The 14,208-nt window shown below is 52.3% G+C and overlaps 1 protein-coding gene across 1 annotated transcript in view; it reads left to right on the plus strand.

The window, feature by feature from the left end:
* The window catches only part of NCOR2 (nuclear receptor corepressor 2), a 151,926-nt gene that overhangs the window by 40,516 nt on the left and 97,202 nt on the right, over nt 1-14,208 (plus strand). Inside the window, exons 4-5 of the mRNA XM_031059450.1 lie at nt 834-1,013; nt 6,110-6,223. Coding sequence (XP_030915310.1) covers nt 834-1,013; nt 6,110-6,223 — 294 coding nt within the window. The remainder of the gene's footprint in view (nt 1-833; nt 1,014-6,109; nt 6,224-14,208) is intronic.

Raw genomic sequence — 14,208 nt, forward strand, 5'->3', positions numbered from 1 at the left:
GCCTGGCTGCAGGATGCTCCTGCCATACCAGCCACTTGAGCTCAGCAAAGGTGTTGCACTGCTGGGGGCAAAGCTGACTGTTTTGATGTGTTTTCCCTCAGCCCTGGGTCATTATTGCTGCTCCCTGTCATGGCCATGGAGGTTTTGCTGATCTCTCCAGTCTCCCTGACTTGAAGGCTCTTGTTAAGCTGAGAGCCTCTTCAGCTGGAATTTGAAAAATGTCAGTTTGGTCTGTTTTTATCTTGACTCACCTATCCCTTTTTTCTCCATGTTTGGATGGATGATTTCAACATCCAACACTCACAGTATCCCCAGGGTTTGGGAAGAGATGGAGAAAGACAGCCATGAAGGAGCTAGGAGCCTTCTTTCCTCCCAGGGGCTGCCTTCATAGCCCCTTCTCCTTCAGCATGGTTCATGCTGCTCTTGTCTCTGTGGCACAAGGAGCATGTGATTGTGGTGTCTCATTTTTGCCTTGAGAGAAGGTGTAGCCTTGAGCCCTCTGAAGGGACAGTGATGCTCAGAGCTCCTGAATATGGATGGTTTATTGATCCTGTAAGAACATGAGCAGCACTCAAGGTGGTGTGAGCCTCTGAGGCTTTGTCAGGAGGACGAGCTGCTGTCGTGTCCCTGGGAGAATAACCTGGTTGTCTTTGGAGCTGCTGGAGGTGGTGGAGCCCTGTGGTGATGTGATCTGACAGCTGGTACTCCCTCGTCTAGCAGGTTTTTTAGAGGGTTCTGTGCATCTCAGGAGGCTGGGAATGGGCCAGGGAGCTGTGGGAGGATGAGAGAAGGATCTTGGGAGAGAGCTGATCTGGTTGTTTTCCCCTTGCCAGGAGCGTGGCCTGCCTGGCAAGCTGGAGCCCGTGTCCCCCGTGAGCCCGGCCCACGGCGAGGCCGAGCTGGAGCTGCTGCCAGCGCGGCTCTCCAAGGAGGAGCTGATCCAGAACATGGACCGCGTGGACCGCGAGATCACCATGGTGGAGCAGCAGATCTCCAAGCTGAAGAAGAAGCAGGTAGGAGGCTGTGGTGTGGAGGGGAACACGTGTCCTCACTTCTGCATGCTGCCACAGGCCCTGTCCTTGCCCCTGCACGGCCACAGGAGGGGAAGTGGCAGTGCCAGTGCCAGTGCACAGGATCATCTGTGTCCCTGTGTGCTGTGACATGGGTGGTGGCTGCTGGGCCTGCAGTCTGGAGCTGCTAGTCACACGATGAGGGAGAGAGCTTTGGAAACCCAGCTCGTGGCTCTTTGCGTGTCAGAGAACCTAAAAGAGAGAAAAACGTGTCCTCAGTGCCTTGGCAGTGGATGTGCAAGTGGTGAGGAGCAGAGCTGGAAGCACAGCCTGGCTTGTCCGAGTCATTGGACAGCCCAGTGCAGCACCAGGTCCTTTATTTCTCCTTTCCAGCAATTGTCTCTCCCCAGTGCTGCTGTTGCTGCCAGTATTCAGTACTGGGCTGTTGAAACGTTGCTGCAATGACCAAATGGCCCTTCCAGTGCATCCAGTCCCCTTTCTCTGGGGCTTGCCAGCTCTGCAGCCTTGGGCAGCATCTGATGCAGCTCCAGTCAGGGCTGTGCTTGAGCAGGGATTTCAATCTGATCTTCCTGGCTGCAGCTTTCCCCTGCACAGGAGCATTCCCCAGCAAAAGGATGGCTCACTCAGTGCTGGCCTGTACATAATTACTATAAACCCATTAAGAGATTAATATGACAAAACCTTCAGGGACATCTGTGAAAAACCCACAGACTTAAAGGCTTTCACTTTTTAAAGCAAATCATTGCCTCTTTTTTTTCTGGTTGTTTTATTTTCTTTGCTTGGGATGAGTTTCTGAACTCCCTGATGGTTAATCCCAAACTGCCCAAGAGGAATGACCTTTCCCAAGGGGTTGTAGCTACAGTAGGAATTTGGGAATGGAGCAAAACCTCTACTCTTGAAGCTCCTTAGAATGAGCATGCACTTGCTCTTTCCCATCAGATCTGTGTTTTCCCATACCAAAACCAGTTCCTTTCTGTCCTGCAAGACAAAGCAGGAATATTTTCATTTTGTTTTCAAACAATAAGGTTTAATTAATGCCAAGGACCCTTTTTTTGCATGTGTTGCTGCAGAGGTGTCTGAGCAGAAGCAGCTGTGCTGGGGTGTGAGGCAGAGCCCTGTGTGCCAGCTCACGGGGCCCAGAGGAACATCTGGAGCCGTGGAAACCACAGAGGTTCCTCCTGCTGGTTTTGGGGTGAAGGCAGCCCTTCCCCTCTCCCACCTGGAGAGGACACCTGGCTGCTGGTCCATGTTTCTTACTCACATTTGAGCAAAGAGATGCCAACCACAGTTATTTCCTGCTCTGGAAAAAGGCTTCCTGAGTGGGAAGGACAGGGAAGGTCCCTGTCATGGCAGCTGGGAGGACTGACAGCTCTGATCATCCACTGCCTGACTTTTCCGGGGTGCTGAGGAGCTGCTGCTGATGCTGACAGGAGCAGCATATGCTCCTCGCCCTTAAAATCAAACTGTCTTTCCGTGAGGAAATGGGGTTTTTATTGTTGGCTGCTCAGTTGCTTTATTTCTTCCCTAGGAACAAATTTTATGATTCTTCCTGCCCACAAAAATGCTGTGTTAAATGGGGAAGAAGGTGAAAGTGGCTGTTGGCAGTAAAAGTGTCCCCTCCCTTCCTTTTATTCTATTTTTTCTTTTTAATTTTTGGCACATGGTGGCAAAGTTATATGGTAACAAAACTGACCCCCCCAGTATGGCCTCCTTCCCCATCCCAGTCCTCCAGCAGAGCTAGCACATCTGGGAAGAAGTGTTTTTGGAGCAGTGGGTCGTGTCTGAGATGCTCCAGGAACGTTTTGTGCATCTGTGCATCTGAGCTGTCAGTGCAGCAGCACAAGAGAGGGAAAGCAGTGAGCCTGGAACAGAAACTGCTCCTGCAGGAACGTCGGTGGAGCAGGGGAGAAATCACATGCAGCCAGAATATCCTAATGCTTTTCCCCTCTGTCTCTGGGAGGCCTTCTCAGGGTAATTAAATACACTTGTATGGAAAGGCTGTGCAAAAAAAACTAAAAAAAAAAAAAAAAAAAAAATCCCAACCAACCACAATCCACCTTCTCTCGCTTTCTGGTTGTTCCAAAAATGGCTAGGAAGGCTCTGCCTGGACTTTGCAAGAAGCAAAGCTGAGAAACCTTCCCCAAACCCTGCACACCCCTGGCAGGAGGCCACCTCCGTCAGCCATCCCCCGCTCATTCATGCGCCATATGCGCTCAGATCTCTCCGAGTCCTCTCTCCCCCTCTTCCTGACAGGGAAGGATAATCCTTATGCATTTATTCCTGGCAGCAGCACCGCAATCTGAAGGAGAAATAAACTGCTGGGCTGCTCTGTGCAGCGGCAGAGCCTGAGCCTCGCTGGGCGCTGAGCTCAGCCAAGGGCTCTCCGGGAGTACAACACTCCCACCTGGTGATGGAGGTGGAGCCGCTGGGTGGAGGAGCTCCAGGCTTTCCCCTTCCATCGAGCTGAGTTTCCTGCGCTCTCTTTGAAGGTGGTTTTCAGAGCTGCCCTCCCTGTGGCTGGAAGGCTCTGCTCTGCCCGGGCAGGTGAAGCATCCCAGTGCCCAGGTGAGGGCAGCTGGGTGGGTGTGTGACAGCCTTGGCTCCACCAGGCAGGTGTCTGCAGCAAGGGAGCTGGTTCCTGCAGGGATGGGGCCTTTCTGAAGGATCACCCACCTTCCTGAAGCATCACCCACCTTCCCACCAGTGCTGCAGCCTGCAGAGTCCCTCTGTAGCACATGGTCCAACCAAAGGGTCTCTCTCCTGGAGGGGGCACCTCTTCCACTTGGGAATGGGTTGCCGTGTGGATGCCGTGGGTGATGGTGGCACCTTGCATCCCTTCCACACTGCTGCCCTGTCCTCCATGTGGGGAGAGGAGGGAGGTCTTGGGCAGCCACTGCTGGGTGAGGGAGGTAGTGTGCAGCCGTCAGGACTCATCTCTCATCCCGCTCTCTCCCTGTAAAGGTCACCGTCCCAGCCTGGCTTTTGTGGCAGACCTTTAAGAAATCCATTTTGTCCCTGTCTGGGAACCCTGACCTATTTCGCTTTGCCATTTCCCACGGCTCCCAGGAGGAGCTGTCGAGGCTGCAGTCAGGTGTGCTGCCTCCTCCAGCCCGTCCTCACATCCCCACCCCAGCATCTGGCCCTTTAACATCCATACAGGGCTACACCACAGCAAGTAGAGTTGAATTCTCTGCTGTATTTCAGCTATAATTAGATTTGTATTTTTTTCTTCTAATGAGCTGTTTTTAATGAGCCTCCACTTAGTGGCAAACTTTCGTTTCCTGATAGGCCATCAAACCCTCTCCTCTGAAATCCCTTGCTACACACCCGACCACTTGGCAGCATTTTTGTGGGTTTCCAGAACGATGCAGCCAAGTTTTGGATGCTTTGACTTTTTTTTTTTTTAACACAAATATTTTCCCCTAGAGAAGTAGATGTATCTGATCCTTTTTCCTGGCTTGTTCTTTGGAGTTTTTGGAGTTTATCCCATGGGAGTGAGGATGTGTGATAGGGTGCCTTAGGAGGACACCAGGGAAGAGCTGGCAGGTCCTGGAAGTGTTGCTTCTGTGCCAAATACAGCTTTGGTACAGTCATGGTTTCAGCAGTTGCGTCTTGGGGAGCTCTTGTCCCCTGTCCTGTGGTTTGGGCCGCCTGAGAAGAGCAGAGGGCTGTTCCTTGGAGCCTTCAGTGTGCCACCGTGGTGTGATTGTTTGCAGGCAGGAGGGGACAGATCCCTGCAGTGCTGGGAGAGGTTCATCCCCGTCCAAGCTGGGCAGTTCCTGGCTGCTCTCACTCGTGGCTGGAGTGACTCTAAAGCCATTGGTGGTGCCAGTTTATGGGACACAGGCTCTCCTGCCCTGCCAGAGCCTGCTCCCAACTCTGGCTGGCAGCAGCAGCTTTTTTAGCTGTATCTTGGTGTTCCCTATACTGCTGCTTCTCCATCTCTGGGGTGAGGTATCCACCTGTGGGGAGTCCACAGCATGGGGTGCTTCATCAATTGAAAGACAATTTTAGGAGTGTGAGTTTTCTCAGCCAAGCCATTCGACCTGTCAGGGTGCTTTAGTGATTTCTTGGGTTCATGCCAAGTGTATCCTTCTACCTTGGTGTGCTAAAGGTGTCATCAGCAGGAGCAGAGGTGATGAGGAGGAGGAAGAGATGCTCACCTTCTTCTCAGGCCCCAGCCACCACTGTCTCTGGGAAGTCAGTGCTGTGCTCTGGTGCAAGCCAAGTCCCAGCTGCATTTTCTTCCTCGTACAAGACTCGCTCGATTTTCCTCGTGCTTCAACAGGGAAAAAAACAACTGGGAAGATTTGGAGATTGAGAGCCTAGCAGGGAAAACACTGTCAGTGTTTTTTGACAGGCGCTCCCTCTCCCGTGCCTGTGCTGCCCCGCAGCTGCCGCGCACGGCTGCGCTCTCCCTCCTCACAGCCTGGCCCCAGGAGGAGCCTGCAGGAATCTGGGATTTCCTCTTTCAGCTGAGCAGTTCCTCAGACTTACGTTGCAGGTGGAATGTCAGGTTTAGCTGCTGACCAGGTGATATTGCAAAGTGCAGGGGTGGCTGGTGCACGAGTCACTTAATCCAGCACAGTCATCCCAAGGCATGTCCTCCAACCACTCCATTGGAAGGGGAAGCTGAGGGTGGAGAGCAGCCTTGCTCATCACCGCTGGCTCCTCCACCTCTCCCTGCACGCAGCAGCAGCTCCAGAGGCAGGTAGCAGCAAGGAGCTGGGCTGGAGCTGTGGTTTCATTTAGGTGTTCCCAGTAAAATCGTTATTTCTAGCCTCGGGCCCGCTCCAGGAGGCTCCTTTGAGGCAGGTCCTCATCCTCCATACCCCAAGCACGCCGAGCCACAAGCACAGGGCCGGTGCCCGGGGCAGGCAGCGCTGCGCCTGCGTGGCCGGGGCTGCTGGAGCTCTCCTCCCTCTCCCCTGCCTCCCCAGCCCCTGGCTGGCAGGAGCTCTCCTGCCATGGCGCTTTCTGCCTCGCCCAGGGCACCTCAGAGAGTCTCGTGTGGACAGGGACGGCTGCGTCTCTTGCTGTGACTCACCCTCCTCCTCCTCCCCCCTCTCTTCCCACAGCAACAGTTGGAGGAAGAAGCAGCCAAACCACCAGAGCCTGAAAAACCCATCTCTCCCCCTCCTATTGAGTCCAAACATCGCAGCTTGGTGCAGATCATCTACGACGAGAACAGGGTGAGTCTGGTGGAGGGGCAAACGTGAGATTGTGCCGTGTCACCGTGGCCAGGGGTGGGGAGGTTGGGGGGTATCAGGTGGGGGGTTTTCCTGGCTGTTACCTCGGGATGGAGGCCATGGGAGTGGGATGGATGGAGCCCTATCAGGATGGTGTGAGGATGGTGCAGATGAGCACTAATGTCTGCTGAAGAACCTGCCCGGGGGGTTTCCTGTGAGTTTGCTTCATCCTCTCCCCTGGGAGTGAACCAGCTTGAAAGCTGCCTCAAGGGGTGGGCTCTGACGTGGTGGGTGGGCGGCATGGATGGAGGGTGACATCTGTGCTGCTCTAATACTGGCAGGCCAGCTGTGAGCTCTCCTGGCTGTCCCTAAGCCCCCCAGGCTGGAGCAGCAAGGATGTGGATGCAGCCATGGCTGGTTTTTTGGATATTTGATGCTGTAAATAGCATTAGCAAAGGTCAGGCTGGCATCCCTGGCTCTGGATCTCTGCCTTGACCGCTCGTTTATCAGCCCTTGCCTGTAATAGCAGCCCGAGGAGAGATGAATTTTGCTGTGTGCATCGGAGCAATGCTCAGAAATTGGGCCCTTTGGTAGATAATCAAGCATATTCATTTTCATTTAGGTGTTGGATAAAAAGGATGATTTTGCATAAAAGGAAAACTACCAGTCGCTAATTATTTTGAATTGCGAGGCCTGCGATTTCACTGGGAGCTGCAGAAATCCAGGTGCCTGACTCCTAAAAAGAAAAAAAAAATCGCCTACCCTGCGCTCCCAGGCAGTGCAATTTTCCTGGTTTTCCTTTTTCCATCTGCTGCTCTCCCTGAGCAGTAGGAACCCAGAGCTGGCACGGTCTGTTGTGTGAGTGGGTGAAGGCTGAGGTCGATGTGTGTGAAGCATTAGCAGGCGCCAGCTGGTGATGGCTGCACAGCACTGGGCTTTGGGGGCACTGCTGAGTGTTCTCAAAGCCATTCTCGCCACCAAGGGCCCTCTCTGGGGGAACTGGGCTAGATGGCTTGTGCCTCCTGTGCAAGGGGAAGGCTCAAAAAAAAAAAAAGAGCTCCCAAACATTTTTATTCCTGTTCATTTGAGCCCCATCCTCCTTGGACACTCTTGTGTAGCTGAAGCACGTTATAAGGGGAAGAAATGGTGAGGGTGAGGCAGGAGGGAAAGGTGATCTTCAGCCCTCACATCCCCAGCAGCCTGCATGGTGGCAGTCCCCATTAGCTGGGGCTCAGGGCTGGGTGTCCTGCCAACCCGCTGTCCTGCTTTGTCACCTCTTGTCTCTGCCCCTGCCAGCAGAAGGGTCACACATTCCCTCCCACCACCTTCTCACAGCACACAGGCTCTGCTCTCCAAGCCTCAGCAGCACTCAGGGTGGTCCCTTGGCATTTCTGCCCTGTCCCTTGGGTGATGGTAGAGACTGTGGAGGGCAAACATGGAGGTCTGCATTTCTCCTGGAGAGTCCATGGCCATACACCTGGGACACTGTCACACAGTGCCCATGGCCATACACCTGGGACACTGTCACACAGTGCTCAGAGCTGGCTTGTCCCTTTGTCAGTATGAGGGGGATCTCAGCCAGCTTGGTGCCAGGGGTTTCTCCATGAACCGTTGTGATGGGTGACTCATTCCAGGTGGGTGCCCAGCAAGCAAAGGTCACGTTGGACACCAGATGTTTGTATAATTTCAAATCTGGCTCTGTGTTCATGTCTGAATTATGCCAGGGATGGGCAGACAATGATTCTTCCCTGTTCTTGTCAAGTTCCCTTGCGTGTCGTGTGTGAGGAGCCCATCTGTGGGCAGGAGACTGCAACCAACAACCTTCCTTTTGGCTTGACAGAAACCAGAGCAGGCTGCAGGCAGGTTCCTCCTTTGGAGAGGACAGGATCTGTCTGTTGGCCACACAGAACTGGCAGCATCCCTGGCCAGCTGGGATGGCTGAGGGTGGAAGGAGCCTTTCCAGGACCACAGCAGGGAGGGGCTGAGCTGGGGCTGCAGGGAAAAGGGAGTGCTGAGCGTTATATTTGTGAGGGCTCCAGTGACAAGGGTGGGAATCGGGATGTAATTGCCCTTCTGAAGAACATTCAGGGGCTCAGCTTTCAGCCTCTCTGTACTGAATGTTTGGGATGCATTTTAGTGGTGATTGCTCTGCCTTTGGGGCCAGGAGGAGGAAAGCTGGAAGAGGAAGGGTCTTGGGATTAGAGTCAATGGAGATTGTGAGTTGGAGAAGAGTGAATGGTGGTCAGCAATAGGGTGGGTTTGATGGCAGCAGATCCTCCGGGTGTTTCCATCTGTCTGTGAATGTGGGAGCAGCCCAGACACTCCTGTGCTGACCTGCAGCTTTACAATTAATTGCAAGGTGAGTTGGTAGGAGCAAAGGACTGCAAGCCGGATAGAAATGTATTGATTTTGAGTGATGAAGGTCACTGAGCCAAATTTTAAGCTTTTCTGCCTCTTCTGTGCCGTGGAAAAGCAGTGAAGTTGATGCCTGGAGGTCTGCTTGTGGGAAAAGTGTCGGTAATGGCTGAGCCAGGGCTCCAGCCCATGCACAAAGGGAAGGAAAGCCAGATTTACTCGCATCGCTTGGCTTGTGGCTTGCTTGAGGGAGGCAGTGCACGCTAAGAAATGCAAATAAAAAGAGGATATTCAGGCCTCAGGAGGAGGCGAGAAAGGAAAGCACCCCAGAAGTGCTGGCAGAGCCTGAAACGATCTTTAAAGAGCAACGTTGTGGAAGGGGCAGCAAGCCAGCCCTTGTGCCAATCCCCGAGCAGGTGGGAGGCAGCAGCTTGGGGCAGGGGCTTCTGCTGGCTGAGGCTGGGCTCTGTGTGAAGCTGGGCTCTGTGTGAAGCTGGGCTCTGTGCTGCCCCGGGCACAGGCGCTGCCCTGCCCGTTCCCACCGCGCCTGCCAGCCCCTGCCGAGCCGCACACTGCCCGCAGTCATACCCAACAAAGGAGGGGCCAGAACGGGCCATGGGAGAGGAGGGGGTACCTGGACACGGCAGCTAGAAAAGCCGGAAAATCAAGTTAGCCAGCCATTCTGTGACCTACTTTCCTTTTGGCGATAGCTGTGGCTTTGCAGGCGTGAATGGTTTCTAATTTTAGCTTATGGTTCATCAGGGAAGTCTGTGTATTTTTCTCACCACCGAGCTGGGTATGGATGAGGGGTTGGGATGAGGGCGGCGCTGGGCTGGATCCCATTTTCTCCAAATTCAGGTTTTCTGATGCTAAATGCCCATCACGCTGCCGTTCCCTCTTGTGACCTACTTAATGTGTATGATTTGAAAAGTTCCTCGGTGTCAGAGAGGATAATTATGGAAAATGTGACCTGTAATCCCCTCTTGCCACACTCTGCTGGACATGTAATTGATTTCCAGAAAAAAAAGGTGACTGTACAAATTCTGCTGGGGAAGAGCAGAGAGAAGCTGCTCTTGACTGCAGTCAAATCCTGGACCATGAGGCTGTGGTTGCATTTGGGAATTTTTTAGGGGACTTGGATTGTAGAGGAACAGTTGGTATTCGAGATCCAGGTGCCTTCTCCCCTGCTGTATGCTGACCAAAGCCATGTTCTCTTGTGTCCAAAGAAGGGCTGTGAAGTTGCACCCCAAAATGTACTTTTTGGGAAATCTTTGCCGTATAACCCAGAAAAACACACATTTGTGTATCTGAGCCGAAATTTCAACTGTAAGTGTCAACTGTACCATTTCTGAAAGGATTATGAGAAAGGGAGATAACGTTTTTGGTACTGTCTATGGACTAACCTGAGAACAGACAGTGGGCAGCATTGTCAGAAGCATTTGAGTCATATTTTCAAAAGTGTGTTCAGTCTTTGAAGAAACAAAATTGTGTTTGAAAACAGTTATGGGGGCTAAAATTGCCAGGAGCCTTTTAGAAGTCCCATGGGAAGCCCAGGGGACAGTTTTGGCTGCAGGATGCTCAGGGGCTCCTCCCCAGGAGCTGGGTGCTGGCAGGGTGGCACAGAACTACCTGGAAAAATCAGGTTGGGATGGATGCCTTGGTTGATCCAGAGGCTGACAGCGATGGAAACATTGGGGATCTCCTAAATTAAACCCTGTGGAAGAAAGCTGATCTCTGCTGAGTCTGGCACCTAAGAGGGGTGACTGTGTGACACAGCCTCCTTGAGGAGTTTAATTTGCAGCTCTGGGATGTGTTATTGTATCAACAGAATTTACCTTTCTTCCACCTCAAATCCCCACAACCAGGACAGATCATCTGTGTGTATTTTTAGCTTTATTCCACTGGGCATTCACGGGATTCCTTGCTCCTGCCTTCCCTTGAAATCAATTGAACATACCTGGGCTTGAAGATGTTTTTGTGCTTTAAATGGAAATTTCCAAGTCCCTTGCTGAGCCCAGGGAGGACAGCAGCATTGCTCTGTGCCTTTCCTGGGATACAGGGCTGGCAGTGTGTCCTGGAGGGAGCTGCCACCCATCAGCCCACCAAGGCTTGGCTGGGTGAATTCTCCTCCAAGTCACCTGTGCATCCCAAAAATTCCTGCCTATGTGCACAAGAGGTACCTGTGCCATCTCTCTGACTGTGTGGTGATGTGGAGCCCACAGGTGTCCAGCCAGATGAGGGTGGTTGAGGTCCCTGTCGTGCAGGACTGCTGCTCAGAGGCCAGCAGACAAAGCAGCTCACGTCAGCTTCCTCTGAAACATTGCGCTCATTTATCACGGACAGAGAGGTCGCGTCAGGACACGGCGTGACTTCGTCCTCTGCCACCGTGCCAGGGAGGGCACACCTCGTGCTGTGACCCACCACAGCAGGACCAGTCCCCATGTCACCCCTGTGGGTGCCAGCAGCCACGGGAGCCTATCCCTGCCCTGCTGTCAGCCCTGGGAAAACTGGGTTTGATGCAGTGCAGGCAGCGGGAGCAGCATCTGTCTCGCTCTTGAGATTGAGCTGGTGGAAATCAATAAGATTAAATTTTAATTCGTTTTCTGTCTTGATGCTTGTTCCTTCAAAAGGGCACAGCTATCTATCTATAAATTCAGCATTATGCTGTAAAATTGGAATTCAAAGGACTGTTTGGAACTTTTTCGGTCTCCTGCTGCTGTTGTGTCTGTGCAGAGCACGTTCCCAGCTATCAGTTTACCCTCAAATACCTTCATAAAGCATTAATGCCCCATCCATAAATAAGAGAATAAATAAATGAAGGTTTTTAGCATTGCAAAATATAATCTTGCCGTTAACCACTCACAGACACTGAGTGTGACTCAGATCCTACAGGGATTTGATGTCTGTAGAACTCTGATTTTCTATGAACTCCTGATTTACATGAGAAAGGGAGGAATGGGGCCTGCCTCGTCAGCACGGAGCTGGTGCAGTAAATAAGACCTTAACAGTAAAAGTGCTTTTGAGCATTTAATCTACGAGGCTTTTTTCAAGTTCTAGTTTACATGGCAGTTGGGTTGGGGGCTTTTCATATTTGGCTGATGAAAGGGTCTTGTTTGTTTTGCTTTTGTTTCTAATAGCTTTTATTCTGCCTCATCTGAGCTTGGTGATGCAAAATGGGCTTTTGGAAAGTCTGGAGGAAAACTGGAAAGGCAAAAATTCAGATACTATTGACATTTCTGCATAATAACAAGATTTTTTAAAAGATAAAATTTAAACAATTATCCTGGAGTCATTGGGGATCTTTTAATTTTTTATTGGATTTTAAGGAAACTTTCATTTGTTTTGGCTTTTTAAAGTTCCTGGTGTCTGTTTCAGGATCTGGAGTTCCCAACAGGTGTATTGACTTTGAAGATTTGTCTGTGATTAAATGTGATATCTGTCCAGACCAGATAAGGCCATGTCCTGCTTTTTCAGGTCTTGGAAGTAGTGATGAGAACTGCAGAGATCCCAAATCTGCTGGAGGCTGGAAGGCAGACTGCAACACAGCCCCAGCTCTTAGGTTGGGTGACTGGAGCTTTCCTGTGACTGCTGCAGGGCTGAAACGTGGATTTCTGGAAGTTTTCTGTGCAATGCCAGCACTTTGAGCAGTTTTGCAGTGGTGGAATGTTCAGCCATGGTTTGCAGTGGCAAAGCCTTGCTGGCACATCACTTTAACCTTAGTGTGTGTTTGAAGGACACTGTAGAAGACAGCAGAGTGGGATGAGAGTGAGTGTGAGTGGAAGCCCAGCTGTGTCTGGGGGCTCCCCACTGGCCATGGATGGGGTGTGAGCGAGCCAAGGACTGAAACTGTCTGGCAGTGATGAGCCAAAGCCAGAGAACAGCAAAGAACCGAAATGAGTGGTTTTGTCACACTCTGTGCAGGGTGGATGGGGAATGGTGTGAACTGGTGTGAACATGGCTCACATGTCACCAGTTTCCTCTGTTTTCTTACTGATATGATGAGTCATCTGTAACCCCCATTGCATCACCTGCTGGCCCCAGCCTTGGGGACAGTGCTCTGTCACTGCTGGTGCGGTGGGGACATGGCTCCAGCTCAGCACGGGGAGGTGGGGGAGCCTGCAGGGCAGCCCTGGAGAGCATCAGCCCCTGGGCCAGGTGGGAGGGGCTGGGCTCATGCCTCTGAGGCTGACTGAGGTTCCCTGGTGGCCAGGGTGAGCCCAGGGGAGGGCACTCGTGCTTGGTCTGCTCAGAGCCCTGTGGTGGCCATGCCTGCAGGAGCTGGAGAGGGAGGAGTGTTGCTTTCCCTTCCGCAGCACTGGGGCTCATCCCACCTGCTTTGTGTGGACAGCAGCAAATTGCTGCGGTGGTTTGGCTCTCAGAGAGAGCATGCTGAGGTTTAAAGGACAGAAAAAAATAGTGCTTGTGGTTGTAGGAGTGAAAATCTTTTGCTATGGAACGGGCATTGCCAGGTTGCGGTTTGGTCCCAGCACATTTTGGCTGTGCTGTTTGCTTTCTGCTGCATGCAGAGAGGTGTCTCTGAGGGTTTCCATGATTTCTGCTGATTTCAGCCACACTTCTCCTGAACTTTGTTCTAAACAAAATCCCTCTCCAGCCTGCCCCTTTGCCATGCTGCTCCCACAGCCCTGCCTGCCCGGGGGATGTGGTACCAGGACAGGAATTTTTCCAGCACCATCCTGTGTGCAGTCTCCTGCCTCTGGAGAAGGGCTTTGCTTATCAGTGTGCAGGACATAGCTGGTCCCAACCAGAACCCCTCCCATTCCAGCCCTGCTGCCTACGGGGTGCTATAAATAACCCCGGGAGCACGGTTCAGCTGCAGCAGCTTTGTGCTGCAGGGAACCGTGGCTGGAGCCGGTCCAACAAAGTGCCGCCTCCTAATTTCAGATCCGCTTTCTCAAAATAACTCCTGTGTTTCCTTCTCTTCCATTTTTAAACTTCGCTTTAAGAGGAGCCCACGCAAAATCCCAGGCTCTCCCTGCTCTGGTTTTGGTTGCTCTGCTGCCTCGTGGGGTTGGCTCCTCATCCCCACGGGAGCTCACATGGCCGGGAAGTTGCTCTCCTGCCTGCTTTCCCCTCCCAAGCCTATTTTAAGTTTCTTCAAAGGAAAAGCAAGGGGCTGGAGTTTGCTTTGGAAGCCAAATGCTCTTCAGGCAAGAATGAAGATTTTTTTGTAGTCTGCAGGGAGGTTTTTGCTGTTGGTGAAGATCTCTTTAGCTCCAGGCCCCTTGGAGGAGCATGAGCCAGGGTAAGGGCACGATTTCCCTGCCCGTGCCCCTGCCCAGGGGGAGACGGATTCTGTAGGGGCAAATGCTGCTGCCTGATACATCTGTGGGTTCCCTTCTGAATCCGTGGGCCCTGCAGGGACCGTGTTTTTGTTTCAGACATGTTTCTTGAGGCACTGAGCCCTCCAAAAATGCACTTGGAGGTCCTTTCATAAACACCACTTCTCCACTGCTGGGGCAATATTTCAGGATTCTCCACCAGATCAGGAAAAAAGGTCTTTGCCTGCCAGCTGGGGAGCTGCAGAGGGACTGTACAAGTGGTGGGGATCTTCACGTATCTCGCTAGAGGTGAAGGCTTGGGTTTGTTTCTTGATGCATTTTCTTCTGTTAAAC

Source organism: Geospiza fortis, unplaced genomic scaffold, assembly GCF_000277835.1.
Source record: "Geospiza fortis unplaced genomic scaffold, GeoFor_1.0 scaffold145, whole genome shotgun sequence".
In the NCBI taxonomy this organism is placed as follows: Eukaryota; Metazoa; Chordata; class Aves; order Passeriformes; family Thraupidae; genus Geospiza; species Geospiza fortis.